Source organism: Melozone crissalis, unplaced genomic scaffold (genome assembly GCF_028551555.1).
Source record: "Melozone crissalis strain CALT ecotype California unplaced genomic scaffold, PUWL_Pcris_2 ptg000016l_1, whole genome shotgun sequence".
Lineage (NCBI taxonomy): Eukaryota > Metazoa > Chordata > Aves > Passeriformes > Passerellidae > Melozone > Melozone crissalis.
This window is the reverse complement of record NW_026535794.1, coordinates 43,835,708-43,849,999: the sequence shown is the minus strand read 5'-3', so window position 1 is coordinate 43,849,999 and position 14,292 is coordinate 43,835,708. Positions and strand designations below refer to the sequence as shown.

At 37.1% G+C, this 14,292-nt stretch overlaps 1 protein-coding gene across 1 annotated transcript in view; it reads left to right on the top strand.

Moving 5' to 3' along the window:
• The window catches only part of MRPL3 (mitochondrial ribosomal protein L3), a 28,368-nt gene extending 14,773 nt beyond the window's left edge, over positions 1-13,595 (top strand). The window contains exons 7-10 of the mRNA XM_054274095.1: positions 2,582-2,690; positions 4,363-4,440; positions 5,458-5,535; positions 12,971-13,595. Coding sequence (XP_054130070.1) covers positions 2,582-2,690; positions 4,363-4,440; positions 5,458-5,535; positions 12,971-13,120 — 415 coding nt within the window. The 3' untranslated portion in view covers positions 13,121-13,595. The remainder of the gene's footprint in view (positions 1-2,581; positions 2,691-4,362; positions 4,441-5,457; positions 5,536-12,970) is intronic.
• Positions 13,596-14,292: the final 697 nt, after the last annotated feature.

Below are 14,292 nucleotides of genomic sequence, written 5' to 3'. Positions count from 1 at the left end.
AGTATTGCAATATCTTTCCTTGCCTTTAAGCAGAATATTTCAGAGACTGAAGATTTGTTTTCATATTCCAGATCAACAGATGCAGGACAACTTTCAGGTTTACTGGAGTACTCTTTTTTCAGTCTGATCACACTTTCTATAAAGTTCCTAAGGCTTCAGTGTTGTAAAATCTGAGTCTTTGTTCACAGGAAATACATGTGTAATTAGAAGGACCAAGAAGCAACTGAGTATTCTCTATTGCATGAATCATTTAACACTAACAAGTCTATCTTGTAATATAATCACTTTTTTGAAGTTATCTTATAATATTTGATGTACTAAACTCTATTTAAAAAATACATCTCTTGCATATATGTATTTATGTTTTAAATTTTTTTTAGCACAACTGACAGTATTCTAAATTGTTCATGTTAAAAAATAAGTAAGTAGAATGAAATATTGAAGTGATTTCATGACATCAGATTTATTCTTCTTGGCTAAGTTTGACAGTAGTGTTTACTTTTGAAATGGTAGTTTTCTATGGTTGTGTGGTTTTCTCTGAATTGCAAGGGCATTTCTGCAGCTAAAGAATTTATCATGCCCCATCATTTAAAGAGAGAATTTATCTGCTCGCTCTGTTGACTGCACACCTGCAACCCACTTGCAGTTGGTTTTGGAGACTTTGCTAAGTCCATCTTCCAGCTAGAGATGCCAGAAGTAATCTGCTTGGAAAACATGGCCAGTAATAGGTAGTTTAAAAGAAAAAAATCGCATTTTGGCAGAACAGATATGAGTTTTCCTATAGCTTAGTTTCTGCGTGTATTTCATAGTTACTGCTCCCTAGCAATATGAAAACAGAAAAACACAAGTTTAGAGCCTCTCTTAAAGTGTATTTTTCAACCTGTTTTTTACTACTATTGCTGTTTACTACTGCAAGCTTTTAAAGTAAGCTGATTCTATCAGAAAGCGGTGTTACAAAGCCTTGCATCCTTTGGATTCCTGTCTTGTGTTCCTAATCCCAGATAACCCAGGTCATCCCTCCTGCAGGTGCCTTCATTCAGCTTCCTCTCATGGCCCCAACGCCCTTCATATCTTCATGTCCCACCACTGTCTGCTGGCCTGGCAGGACTTGTCTTGCTGGTGACAACCACTTGCATGACCAGCCAGCTGGCAGATCAAAGGAAGATATCACTGCTTTAATTAAGTTTTAGCTTTTCCCTAGCTCTAGGTAAGGAGCAAAAAATACTCAGGAGCTTCTCACCAGGAACTTCTTTATTCAAACAATTACACATGTTTCTTTGCCAGATTTAACTGGGATTGTCCCATAGGTTCTGAGCAGGGAAGGGGAAGACCAGGAGACAGACACTGTGGTTGCATAGCTCGTGTTCCCTTATAATTCTGTAGCTTTAGAGAGTCTTTCTTTATGGCTATTTTTGACTGTGGTTTGATGTGTTCAAGATAACCAGGACAGCAGTTACAGGAGAGTTGAATCAAGCGGGAAGAGGAAAGAATCTACTTTTCATTAATGTTGGTGTTTTCTGTGTTTGTGTGTTCCCTAGTTTTTCATGGCAGTGCTGAGCAGGGAGTCAGCCAAGTGCAGTTCCTGCATAGAGTGTGCTCATATCCAGTTTTATTTTAGATGCAAAGTGCATATATATTTTTGCAGAGAAAATCAGAGGAAAAGGATTCTCTTGCAAAATCATAGAATCACAGGATGTTCAAAGTTGGAAGGGACCCACAAGGATCACAGGCTCCAACTCTTTAAGTGAAAGGCCCTAACAGGGGTGGAATCCACAACCTTGGCATTAGAAGCACCATGCTCTGACCAACTGAGACGATTTCAGGTTAAATTTAATAATCAGTGCAGCCATAAGCACTGTGGTCAGACTTCTGCTTTTGGACACTGATAATGCCAGTTTAACACACACTTAATTCAGCTTTTCCTTTGTGCAGTGGTGTTTTTCCCTATTGAATCTGTCCTTGCAGTAAATAGAGAATTCCAAAGCCAGTAATGCTGTCATGTGGCCCAAAGATGAAGGACATGGACTCTAAAAATACATTTTATTTGATATTGTGTTTTAGAGCTTATTTGTTAGATGAGTACAGATCAAGGGAATTACATGTCACTATACCCAAAGCTGCTCTCAAGAGATGTGTTTGTTGTATGGAAAAGAAATGTTCCTTCTAAGTAGCCATCCCTTCCCTCTTAAAATGCTTAGGTTGGACATTGAGTTGTGGTATATGGTATTATTTGGGATTTTGACAGGGTTTTTGTTTGTTTGTTCTGCCACTCACTTGGTGACAGATGCATTGTGATAAATTTTATTGAGGACAATCACAGCAAAGAACATTTTATGTTAGTCTTCTTGCCTGTTTGACTCTTCTAGTGCTTCTTATTCTGTAAAGCAATCTTTAAGCATTGTGCTAAAATATGTTTATGGTGCAAAGTACAGATTTTTATACCATGTTTAAGTATCTTCTTCCCTAAGCTGAGTGTTGTTAAAGGTAAAAAAATCATGAGCCTGCCTGAACTTGTTGATTATTGCTAGAAAGTTTATGTCTGACTAACCCAGGTTTGTTTCTTAATTATTTTTGTTTCCAGAATTGGTAAAGGATTTCAAGGTGTCATGAAAAGGTGGGGATTTAAAGGTCAGCCTGCAAGCCATGGCCAGACAAAAACTCACAGACGACCTGGAGCAATATCTACCAATGTAAGGATTCTCATTTCCCATTAAAACATTCCTCTGTGTTTTTAGAACAGCTTACTAAAACTGAACAAATGTACAGTAGCTAGCTGCCATACTTACTCTGTGCTAGCAGGGAATCCCAGCAGCAAAGGAAGTTCAGAATCCTGTAGAAGGAGCAGTGCTGTTCTCTTAGGCCTTGATTTATGAATATTCTGTATTGGTGGTAAATGCTCATATTTTAACTGAGCTAATTGGCGTATTTTGTAATATAGTGAGAGGAACAGCATTAATTCTTCAAAGAGAGTTCTAAGAAGCTTTTATCACAGCTTTTATAGATTGGAATGGATTTGCCTGATATTTTATCCTGCAGATATTGTACTGTTCTTTGGAACCCTGGTTGCTTTTATCACCTTGCCTGGCATGTGCAGCTGCATAATGAACTGATCCCCATAATTTAGTAGGGAATTATTCCCAGAAGTGTGTAAGCTTCTGTGCATTTCTAAGCAGAGTACAGAGTCATACTTTTACATTTCAAACTGTAAATAATATTAGTATAAAAGCTCTTTGAACAAGTTAATTTTAGGCTTTGTCTTATAAAGGCTGTACAGTATTTAGACTGAACTAAGAAGAATATTTTGGAAACTAATTAAGATAAACTTAGTCATAGTACTGAACATGAACTGTCTGTAAATTTCTTAGAGAAATTAAAATTTAAAAAAGGATTAATAATACTCAAGAGAATAGTAAAAGCAAAAAGGCAGCAGTCAATGAAGTTTGAGTAATTGAGTGTAAAAGCATGTGTTACTGATTTATAGTTCTCAGTTTCAGCTGGCAGAAGAATTCTACACCTGGCACTTGTTTTCATTGAAGAATGTAAATATTTGAACACTAAACACTATTTTAGCAGATGGTATTCATCATTACAAAATAACCCCTTTACTTTTCTTTAAATTAGAACTTCCTAAGCAGTAATGCTGCATGTAATTTCACAAAGTATATAGAATGAAAAATGGTATTGGAAGTAGGTATGATGGGAAGGAAACAAAGTGAAAGGATGCAACAGGGGAAAAGCAATGCCTTGATAGCCAACCATAGATGGGAAAGTACTATCTCAGACATTTTGTAATCCAGGACTGTTCAGTAGAAAATCCTCTCCCTAGAACTGCATTGCAACTGATTTCCTGAAATCATGATTGCCACAAGAATTAAGAAATACTCCAAGAAACATTATTAATGTTTAACAGAGAGGTGCGGGATAGATATCCTTTCATAACAGTGTAGAATTGAAAATTATTTCACTTATTCCTGCCTTTTTTCCCCACCTTAATTGTCCAGTTGTCAAAATTGGGTACAGAAACCAAGGAATACTGGGGAATGTAATTAAAAATTCCACTCTCAAGAATACACGTTAAAAAAGATCGGATTGACATCAGTGTAAAAACTTTTTGATTAGGGGAGGAGAGAAACTACAGTGTGTGTGTGTATATATATATATATATAAAAATCTTGTGATTGTGGTCAAGTATTTCAGGACATGTGTAGAGTAAAACCTAACTTCTGGCAGGAGGTATTTAAAATGCTTATCAGGATTAGATTTTTTTGATATTATATACTTTCAGCCTTGGAAAAACCAGCATATTTTCTCTGGTGTACCTCTTGCAGTTAACATGGTGGTTTTGGCCTTGTTTTTATCTAGCAAGCTGCCAAAGTTTATCGTGGAAAGAAAATGCCTGGTAAAATGGGCAACATCTACAGGACATCTTTTGGATTAAAGGTGAGTTCTGGCTATACCAGTGTGTGTATAAGGTGGTGGCATTACCAAGCAGTGGTGTTCTGTCTGCCATCTCTGCAAGAGTCCAGACAGCTGCATTTGAAGTAAGCAAACTGGAAATAGCAGAGCAGCAACTGTGTTCTCCTGTTCTCTTGTGGGTTACAAATAGCTTATCTGAACATCCTTTTGTGTTTGTGGTACCCTGGAAACTGGGATTTCAGGTGATGCTTCCACGTTCAGTGTGTTTTTCCTTATGTCCCTTGACTTCTGCCTTTGAAAAGGGAGAACAATCAGGCTTTTGGTGACTTCAGTTAATGTCTCCATGCCTATTCAATTGTTCACACCCAGCCCAAATCTGACTTGTTTGAAGCTCTGACTTGGTCATGGCCTTTCACTTTCATGTGCAAAAAGGGGGTTGTAGTTTCTGTCCTGATTCTGATTTGTGCATAGCTACAGCAGCTCCTGAGCTATTAAAGCTTCTCTGTCTCTGAAGGCAACCTCTGCAGTTTGCACAAAAAGCATTTTGACCTCTAGTTTGCCAAAAAGTGCTGCTATTGTTCTCAGTTTACTATAACTAATTTTTTGTAGCAGAAAATGTGTGTGTTCAGTTGAGCACCTGATTGAGTTAAGAAATTAACATATGGTAACAGGAACATTTTCACAAGGACATTTGTTTTACTTTGTCACCTGTGATGTTTTTCATCTTTTTCAACTTTTTGCTATTAGAAGGAAAAGAGACCTAGGAGCTTTGGTTGGTGTTACACTGAACAAAGAGCTGCTTTACCAAATACAGTCACCAGCCCTTTAAAACTGTTTCAGTCTCTTGCAATAGGAAGCTTTGCACCCAGAGAGGCATGTGAGTGAATTCTGTGGCAAGTTTAGGCCTGTACAGAACATTTTTATTCCCCAGGGTATCATAACCAATTACTCAGTCTGGGCTTTGCTAGACTTCTTGTAGAACTGGGAATAATCTCTAAACAGGACTCAATGTTTGATTTTTATTTTTTTTCTGTCTCCTAGGTGTGGAGGATCAATACAAAACATGACATTATTTATGTAAATGGGTCTGTTCCAGGTCACACCAATTGCCTGGTGAAGGTATGTTTGCTACTTTCAATATTGGTATTAGTGACTCCTAAGCTCTCTACAAATCAATTTCCAAATGGAAAAACAGTGGTAGGATGCAATTTTCATTTCTTCAGAGAAATCTTGTACTGTTAAAGGGCAGTGGAATCAGTTGTGTGATAGAGCGTGGTCAGCAGAGGCAGAGAGCACTGAATGGCTCAGAGGGCACTTAAATGGCTCCTTCTTAGATTTGCACCCACATATCTTAGGGTACACCAACACAGTTGCTGAACCCTGTGGTAAGCTGTGTTCATCCCCTTTGAATGCAGGCATGAGCCTGTAACATGGTGGTGAGGTTTCCAGAATGTTATTTAAGTGTTATATTGATGAACAGACACACAACAAGTCCTGCTTTAAGAGGTTATTTAAGCATTCCCATACCCAGTAGCAGTTACCTTTCCAAGAAGCAGTTGAGGTACACAAAGAGACATCTGGAGTTCACAATAAAGATCTGAGTTCCCTTTGGAATCAGTATAAATGTGCCAGTGGTATTTTCTGTGGCAGTCTGCAGGATTAATTGCAAATTTTTTTTGTATTGTTTCAGTTTTCCGTAGACAGTCTTGAAACAATGAGGGGTCTGATAAGTGTTCTTATGAGGTAAATAATTCACATCAAAGCAAGAAAAGTGCTTTTCAAGGGTAGTTTTCACAGTAGAATTTTTTTGTTACTTTCTGCTTACATTCTACATACCTGCAAACCACTTGCTTGGAGGAAGTTGCTTCTATTCTGACTGAATAAAGTGCAGGGTATCAAATGTCTTTGCTATGAAGGACTATGATGAGTTTGGTATGCATGTACCTCTGTATCTGAGAGTTTTAAATCCTCAGAAATACTGCAGGGATTTAAGTGGTTCAGGACTTGAAAAGTTGAAGATGTTTTCAAATAGTTTATTATCTTCTGGTTTACTGTGGACATCCGTTTTTTTTTGTCTCTTAGTTGTGGAGCAGAACTCTACAGCTACTGGGCCTGTGTACAGCAACCTTGATTTCAAATAGGTTTTTTACCCATAGAAAATTAAAGTTTTTCTCACTGCAAATAAGGCCTTTTTTCCTGAGCAATGTATCTCTTAACTGTTTTTTTTTTAATGTCCATCCCAAGCCTGGGGAATACATTACACATTTCTCCTCCAATATAGTGAAAATCGGTTAAGAGGTGTCCAGGAAAAGTAGTTTTCAGGACAACTTCTGCAAAATTACTGGGCATGACATCAATTACATAGAATTAAAAGTGTGGTTTGACTGGCTTTTCATCTGTATATTGGACTGAATGAACTTTTCTTAACTGTGTTCAAAGTACTTTTTCCTAATCCTGAGGCATGAACCTGGTTTCTCAATGTGAATCTGAAATTTAATTAAGTGGGAATTTATTTTAGGGTGTTAGTTTTAAATAATAATGTGTGCATACAAGCAGCATAATGTAGCTGAAAATTTGACAAATGTTTGATGCCCAGACTGTAATCTCTGATCTTAATAGTTCTCTTAAGCAAGAGTTAATTGTTGAAAAATATTGTGTATCTTGTTACCCTGGTAATGCCATTAAAATCCACGTTGGTGGCAAATGGAGGTACACATCTCACATGTTTTATCTGTAAGGATGCAACATCTTATGAAGCCACTGAGGCTGAATACAGTGCCTGTTTTTACCAGATTATAACTTTTATTCTAACTAGACTCAATAAACTAATTTTTATTTCTGATTTCAAGTGAGTTAAGAAACAAAACATTTATTACACATCTGTAATATAAATTGTTTTTTAAAACAAAGCTCTGTGTGTTAATACTGCACATTCTTATGTACACCATGAAGATCTCATTCAAACAAATCATTCTTCCCTTGCTGATCAGACCCTGCACATTCTGCTTGGAAAAGAACATACATGGGAGGAATGAGGCTTTTCTTCCCTTAGAGCTCCTTGCTTAAGATAACAGAGTATATGAAAGATTTTGGCCAAAGTGCTCCGGACTGAAATTTTCACCACATTTAATAATAAGTAACACTGTATGAGGTAAAGACACAGCAGTAGGTGTCACTGCTATTAAGAAATAGGTCTCCCAAAATTGCTTCCAGTCTTATTAGGAGATTGAAGGCAATATGTAGTAAGCTACATTTCATTCCAGTTCCCTGAGCTGATGGATCCATTCTGTGACTTTTTCCTTGCATGAGCCATATGAATTACATTACATTCATTTTTTTTCCCTTATTTTTTCAAATACATCTGCAAAGAGTAGAAAAGGCTTTAATTATAAAAGCAGGTAAAAAGCCGGTTCTCTGATTTCTGGGGTTTTTTTTCTCCATTAATCTTGCTGCACTCATCTGTAGTGGTTTTAGCTTGCCTTACACCTTTCTTCCAAGGTGTTTTCTTGTTTGCTTATAGACATCGACTTCCAGTATATTGTTGTATATTTGTTTGGATCTGTAGTTGGGGAGAGGAATTATGGGATATTAGCTGCTGTAATTACTGTTCATTCCACTAAATACCTGCCTGTAATAAGTAGGAATAATGTCTAGGGAATTTGAATCCATCTGTCTTTGAGTTCCAGAGTGAAATATTGCATAACACTTCCCTCTTTGCGTGCCTCCAAGGGGAAGGCAATTTATGTTCAGTACCCACTCTGTGTTGCTTGGTAACCATTAAAACCATAGTGCACCTTTAAAGCATATATTTATTTTGTATGTTGTATTTTTGGAAACTTCATGCATCAGCACTCTATTCAGACAGAGATGAAGCACTTAAATTTTTCAAGTTTTGTTTTCAGCAGAATAAAATTGCAGAATACTAGGATTGATGGATTTCTGTTTTTAATTAGAATCAGCTTTCATTTGATATTGCACATTGAAGTATGCAGGTAAATAACTGACATCAGTAATGTTTCCAGCCAACTGGAAAATGAATGAAAAAAACTTACACGGATTTCTTTCTCAATTGCAAGGTGTGATAAAATTAAGAAACTTTAGGAGTGTGCTGGAATGCACAGAGTTCTTCTGTTACAACAATATCATTGCAGAGTAAACAATTGTGCAATTTGTGTGTTGGGCCTATCAAAATTGCCTACCTCAGGAAACATCTGTTTCTTTCTGGGGAACCTTCTTAGATCCCAGGGCCTGAAGTTACCATCTATAACAGCTTTCTCTTTCTAAAGGTGATGGCTCCGGATTGCTCTCCCAAGTGTATTATCAAAAACTTCTCTTTTGTCATTCAAGAGAGATGCACAAGATTTAACTCCCTTTTTAATTAGATGCCTTTTAGTGGAGAGTAATACAGTATATTATAATTCACGATGTTATACTTTGTCTAGGATAGTATTTTATACCTGCCCTGATTTTAAGGCACCTGATTTTCTTAAGATATTCCGTGTTGATCACTTTAAATATATCACTTGTAGTGAGGGCAGAAATTCTGGCAAATCTTGTAGCCCATAGGAGTTGCTTTGCAAGTTGATACTGAACTGACCTGTTTGTATGCTAGACCTGAATCCAATTGAAGTATCCAAGTTGCTTTAGTATGATGTTCCACTTGAGCTAGTAACTTAAGTCTTGACATTCCCTATTCTTGTTTGACTCTTTTTTTTTGTTTTTAAAGAGAAGTAGTGATTTGCATCCTACTTATTTTGTATCACACTTCCCAGTGTTACTGTGCTGTGTTGCTAGTTGTTGATGCCTGGATTGGGTGCCCTCTGCTCAAGTTGAGGACATGCAGGCATAGTGTGGTGCCTTCAGTTCTTTCATGTTCTCTGTCCTGTGCCTTGGGCCTCATTCATAGAGTTGTGTGCAGGTTTGGGGGGGATTTGTATGGCTGGGTTATTTTTTAAGACAAAATAAGGCTGGTAAGAAATGGATATAATTCTTGGATTCAGTTTTTATGTCTAGCTTTAAAAATAGACACCTTGAGAGCTTATTTCTAATAATTTTCTATATTTAAACACATTTTTATACACAAATAGCTTGCATTCTTTGCTGTGGTTGCTAACACAGCCTGAAGCCCTGTTAAACCACAAATGTGAGTTGTGATTTAAGCATCAGTTTTTAACACTCGTTTAAGACCACATTAAGCCTTTTGTGGTGATAGATTTCTGAGTTTGTGTTTGTTTACACTACCCATTACACTGTCAATATAGGGCACATACATAAGTGCAGTTTATTAATTGTCTGCAAAACCCTTTATGACTGTTCTAAAGATTTAGTGACCCAACCAGCTCCAATTTCAGCTTTGTCTAGTATTTTTCTAGATAAAATGACCTGTCAGAGAATACACTGTGGTGGTTATACCATCATCTGTATATAACATCTACCTATCTATAGTACAGTCTACTGTAATATATAGTGCTATTAATATAACAGTTCAGTAAGCCCAGCATTTATTGTATGAGGCATATAGCAAATACTTTTATGGATTGCAGTAACAGTTTGGACTATGGGCTTGATTCCTTCCGGAGATGAGAGCCAAATTCACTGGATTTTAGTAACACAGCATGAAAACTTACTCCTTTATTAGAGAGATGTTCTCAGGAGGTTACTAGGAGAGCAGGAAGAGCTGTGCTGGGTCACCTGCACTTCTTTTCTGTGAATGTGCCTATACAGACAAGTGTAGCTGCTGCTGCTCCACACCACTGAACCTCTTTATACTGCTGTGACATTATTGCTCCTGTATCTCTTACCTCAGATTACTGAAACCTTTGGGATGCTGGGCCCTTCATAAATGTAAAGGGAGTAATTAAATAATTCTCTTGAGAAGACAGATAAATGTTTTTTAGCAAATAAAACAACCAGGTTTTAGTTGCTAATCGATACTTTCAGGTGTAAAACGAAGTTGAGTTCTTCCTTTAAATAGGATAATACATGATAATAGAATACTATCTCACTTCCTTAATTTCAAGGAGAAAGAGTTTCATTTAGTTTGGTAGTGATGCTCTAAGATATCACTTTTTTACTTTAAATTGCATTTGAAAGCTGTGAGTGTAGAGAAAGATGGGAAAAGCATAGAAGTTTCACCAGTCAAAAGAAATACTGCATCAATTATACCAATAAAAAAAATTACCATATCAGAAGAAAACAATGTTAACATCAGATGTGACCTGTGCTTCTGGGATCTGTCAAGCTTCTGAGGAGTTTGGAAGGGGCAAAATGAAACAGTGTTGTACTCCTCTGGGTGCAGCAATGGTCTGTTGGAGCTGCTTCGTGAGAATCTTAAAACTATTTTAAGAATTCTCCATATCACACTGGAGATACTCTGTCCAAAATGCCTCTTCTATGTAATTCATACAATGTTAAGTCTGGACAGAAATCTTAAATTCATTTAAGTAAACTAATGCAGGACTGAAGTTAGACTCTTGGATTTTCCTTCAGTTAAGAGCAGATGTCTTACTGCCAAATCCTGTCTTTAGAAATTGTTTTAAGAAGTAATGGAAAAAAAATAGGAGGAAAACAAACATTTCAATTCCTTTCATTTTCTGGGTGTCCAGAGCAATGACACAACCTATATGTAACAGCACATACTATTTCTTGATGAAAATAATCAAAAATAACAAAAAGTAGACATGAAAACATTTAAATAAGATATACATGAAATGAGTAAGTTATCATAGATTAGAAGAAATGATTTAATTTTTCTGGTACTGTGAGGAAAGTAAACTAAGATAAAAAAGAAAATTGTGGAAAACCCAGCCACCAGAGACCCAGGTATTAATCAAGAGGACTACTGACTCATGAAGGGATCATGAGGGGTTTTGCTGTTGGCAGAGAAAGCTTTTGGTGTGTAATAGGATTAGAGAGTAAAGGAGAAATTAGCGAGGGAAATAATAGATAACCAGTGAAGCAGTTAAAATAGGGTTTCATGTAGCAAAAGAAGCAGACACAGTGTATTGAAAGGGAGGGATGACATCCCTGAAGATGCCATCCTTCAGGTGACACTGCTGAAGCTCTGACTGTTTCTTCTCACTCACTGTTGCAGCAAAAGTCCGTGGACTTGGACCTCAGTCCAGCTAGATGTGCAGTGTAAATTGGGAACTACAGGTCTGGCAGTTCACAAGGCCATAGAGAACTCTTCTACAGAAGAGCAATGTTCTACTTGAAAAGCTACTTAGCCATCCTAACCAGAGCAACACATTGAACTCCTCATCCCCTCATTCTTAGCAAAAGGCTTTCTTCTGTTTATCAAGCTTGCCCTAAAAAATATATTGGAACGTCAAATTTATTGTATGTGCTATCTGCAGGAGTCCTCATGGATTTTGGAAAAGGTTCAAGTAATAGTAGATATGAATTTGGTAAATACAGTGCTGTCAGAAGAGAGCATTAAGTGGGCATAAAATTTTTTGAATTTAATTTTTGGCATAAATCAGAACTGTCCTATGTGAGGTCTTTGTCTAGCCAAGTAAGAACAAACATCCTGTTCTTTAAAACCCCACCAAAAACTAAGAGTAAGAGCCTATCTTCTTTTTACTAAAATTTTGTCTAATCTATTTGCACTTTTTTTTTAAATCCACTTGAGTATAGTGCCTGAAGGGAATTATTACAACGCAGGAGAAAGATGATATGTAACAATATAAAAAAGAAGAATTTAATTTTAAATCAAATTTAAGAATTTGTAACTCTTTTTTTTTTTTTATTCAGAGATACCAGCCTTCTATCTGCTACTGCAGACAAACTGCTTTTTGCTGATAATTCTAGCTACTAATTTTCTTCAGAGATTGGATTTTCAGGGGCTAGATTTTAAATCTTTCCACATGTAGAGAGGTCAGTAAAGGAATTTCTCTGTGGCACCACTCTTCTAGCAAATAAGCTGTCTTAGAGGCACATGTTCAACAAACTTAGGTACTGATTCCTGAGTGGAGAATTTTAGATGTTTAACTCTGCAGTCACTGAGCAGCTCTGCAATAGCCAAAGGGATTCAGTACAGCACATGTACATATCTTTGCAAAATTAGTTGCCGTAATTAGTTTGCATCACACATACAAACGCGTGTCTTGTTTGTTGAAGAGATGGTTACACTGCATAATAGAACTTGGAATGTAGGAACATACTGTGAGAAATAAGCACTGTTTAAACAAGCTATACTTCTATTTTAATAACATTGTAAAATACTGAGCAATGCATTCATATTATGAATATGAATTCAATGAGTCTGTTTTGATTCACTGTAATGACAGATTCTCTTATGATTTTTTGTTCGTCTGCTTAGTTTTGCTGATTTTGAAAATCTTTTAATAATGAGTACAAAATGTTAAATTCAGTATCTGGGGTTGATGTTAAAGTAACTGATGATTTTACCTGGAATTCTTTAAACAAGTGGAATGTGAAGGCTGTTGGGTTTTTCTTATGCATGTAAGCTGAGTTCTTTAAATTCTAGTGTATCACTGTCTAAAAATCTTCTGTAAGATCTATTAACCCTACTCTCCCCCTTCCTGCTTTTCAGGTCAGAGATAGCAAATTGCCTACTTACAAGGACTGCAATAAAAACCCTCCATTCCCTACATTTTTTGCTGATGGAGATGAAGAACTGCCAGAAGACCTTTTTGACAAGGAGATTTTCCAGTTCACAGATCCATCTGTCACATTCGCATAATGTTCCTCACATCTTTGAAAACACAGTTTTGTTATTTTCATGTACATTGCAAGGCTCTATAAAAGTAAACCTATGAACTGCAGTCTGGCCAACTGACTTAAACACTTCAGGTACTGCCATTTTGGTCAGGTAATCAGATTTCCCACTGTCAGTCTCAAACCTGTACTTAAAGCAACAGGTTGGTCTGAGGGACAGGTTGTGAAGCACACCAAACTGTGTCTCTTCAGTGACCTTTTGTGCTCTGTCCCAGGCTGTGAAAACCTACACAATCCTGAAAAACTGTTGTTTTGAAGATGGTTCCAGTTCATTTTCTGGATGTGAACAAATTCTGCTTCTCTTTTATGTAAAGTATACTGGGCAACTCTGATCAAATCAGAAAAAGGTTCCAAATCTGCCTTGGCATCTGAGGTGGGGAGGATCCGTGAAGAATTATCCAAAATAAAACAAGAAAATGTGTGAGCATTGTTTTGCAGAATGAGCTTGTTTTGCTTCCTTTTTTCATCCAGATCTCTTTCTCTTCTTTTGCCTTTGTGTTGTTTAATGTAGCAGATACCCAACAGATTTTCTGGAGGGAGGGTGATGGTGGCCATGTGTAGGGTGAGGGAGTGTTTGGGTGGGAAACATTCAGTAACAAAGCAGCACTAGGACTGCAGAGACCACCTGTTTGTCACCTTTGCTAACCTCTTGTTCTGAACTTCACTGAGGGTCCCTTGAATGCTCTCTGGAGAAGTCTCTGTGCATCTACCATGGCATTTGTATTGGATTCTTATGCTGTTACAAGAGAGCTATTTCCAAGGAAAGAGGCCAAATGTGAGGCATTTGTCTTTATGATAGTGCTCATTTTTCTCTTCTATCCCACCTTTCAATAGAAGCTGGGATCATGCCCCTTCTCCTTTTCATTTTGCATTATTTACCATTTATAAGTTTGATCTTTTGGATTCTGTAAATCTTCTCATGTACAGAAGTACCTTCATAAGTGTCAGTGCCATCTGAGCACTTTACTCACAAGCCCTGCAGTAGTTCAAGAATTTGCATACAGTGTTACCATTAATACCCTGGCAGTGCTCTCTGCTCATCTTTGCAGCTTCATCACAAGCTATGAGCTCAAAGGAAGCCACGGGTTTATGGTAGTACATTAAGGTGAACTCTTTTTTCATCAGATAATATTTCAG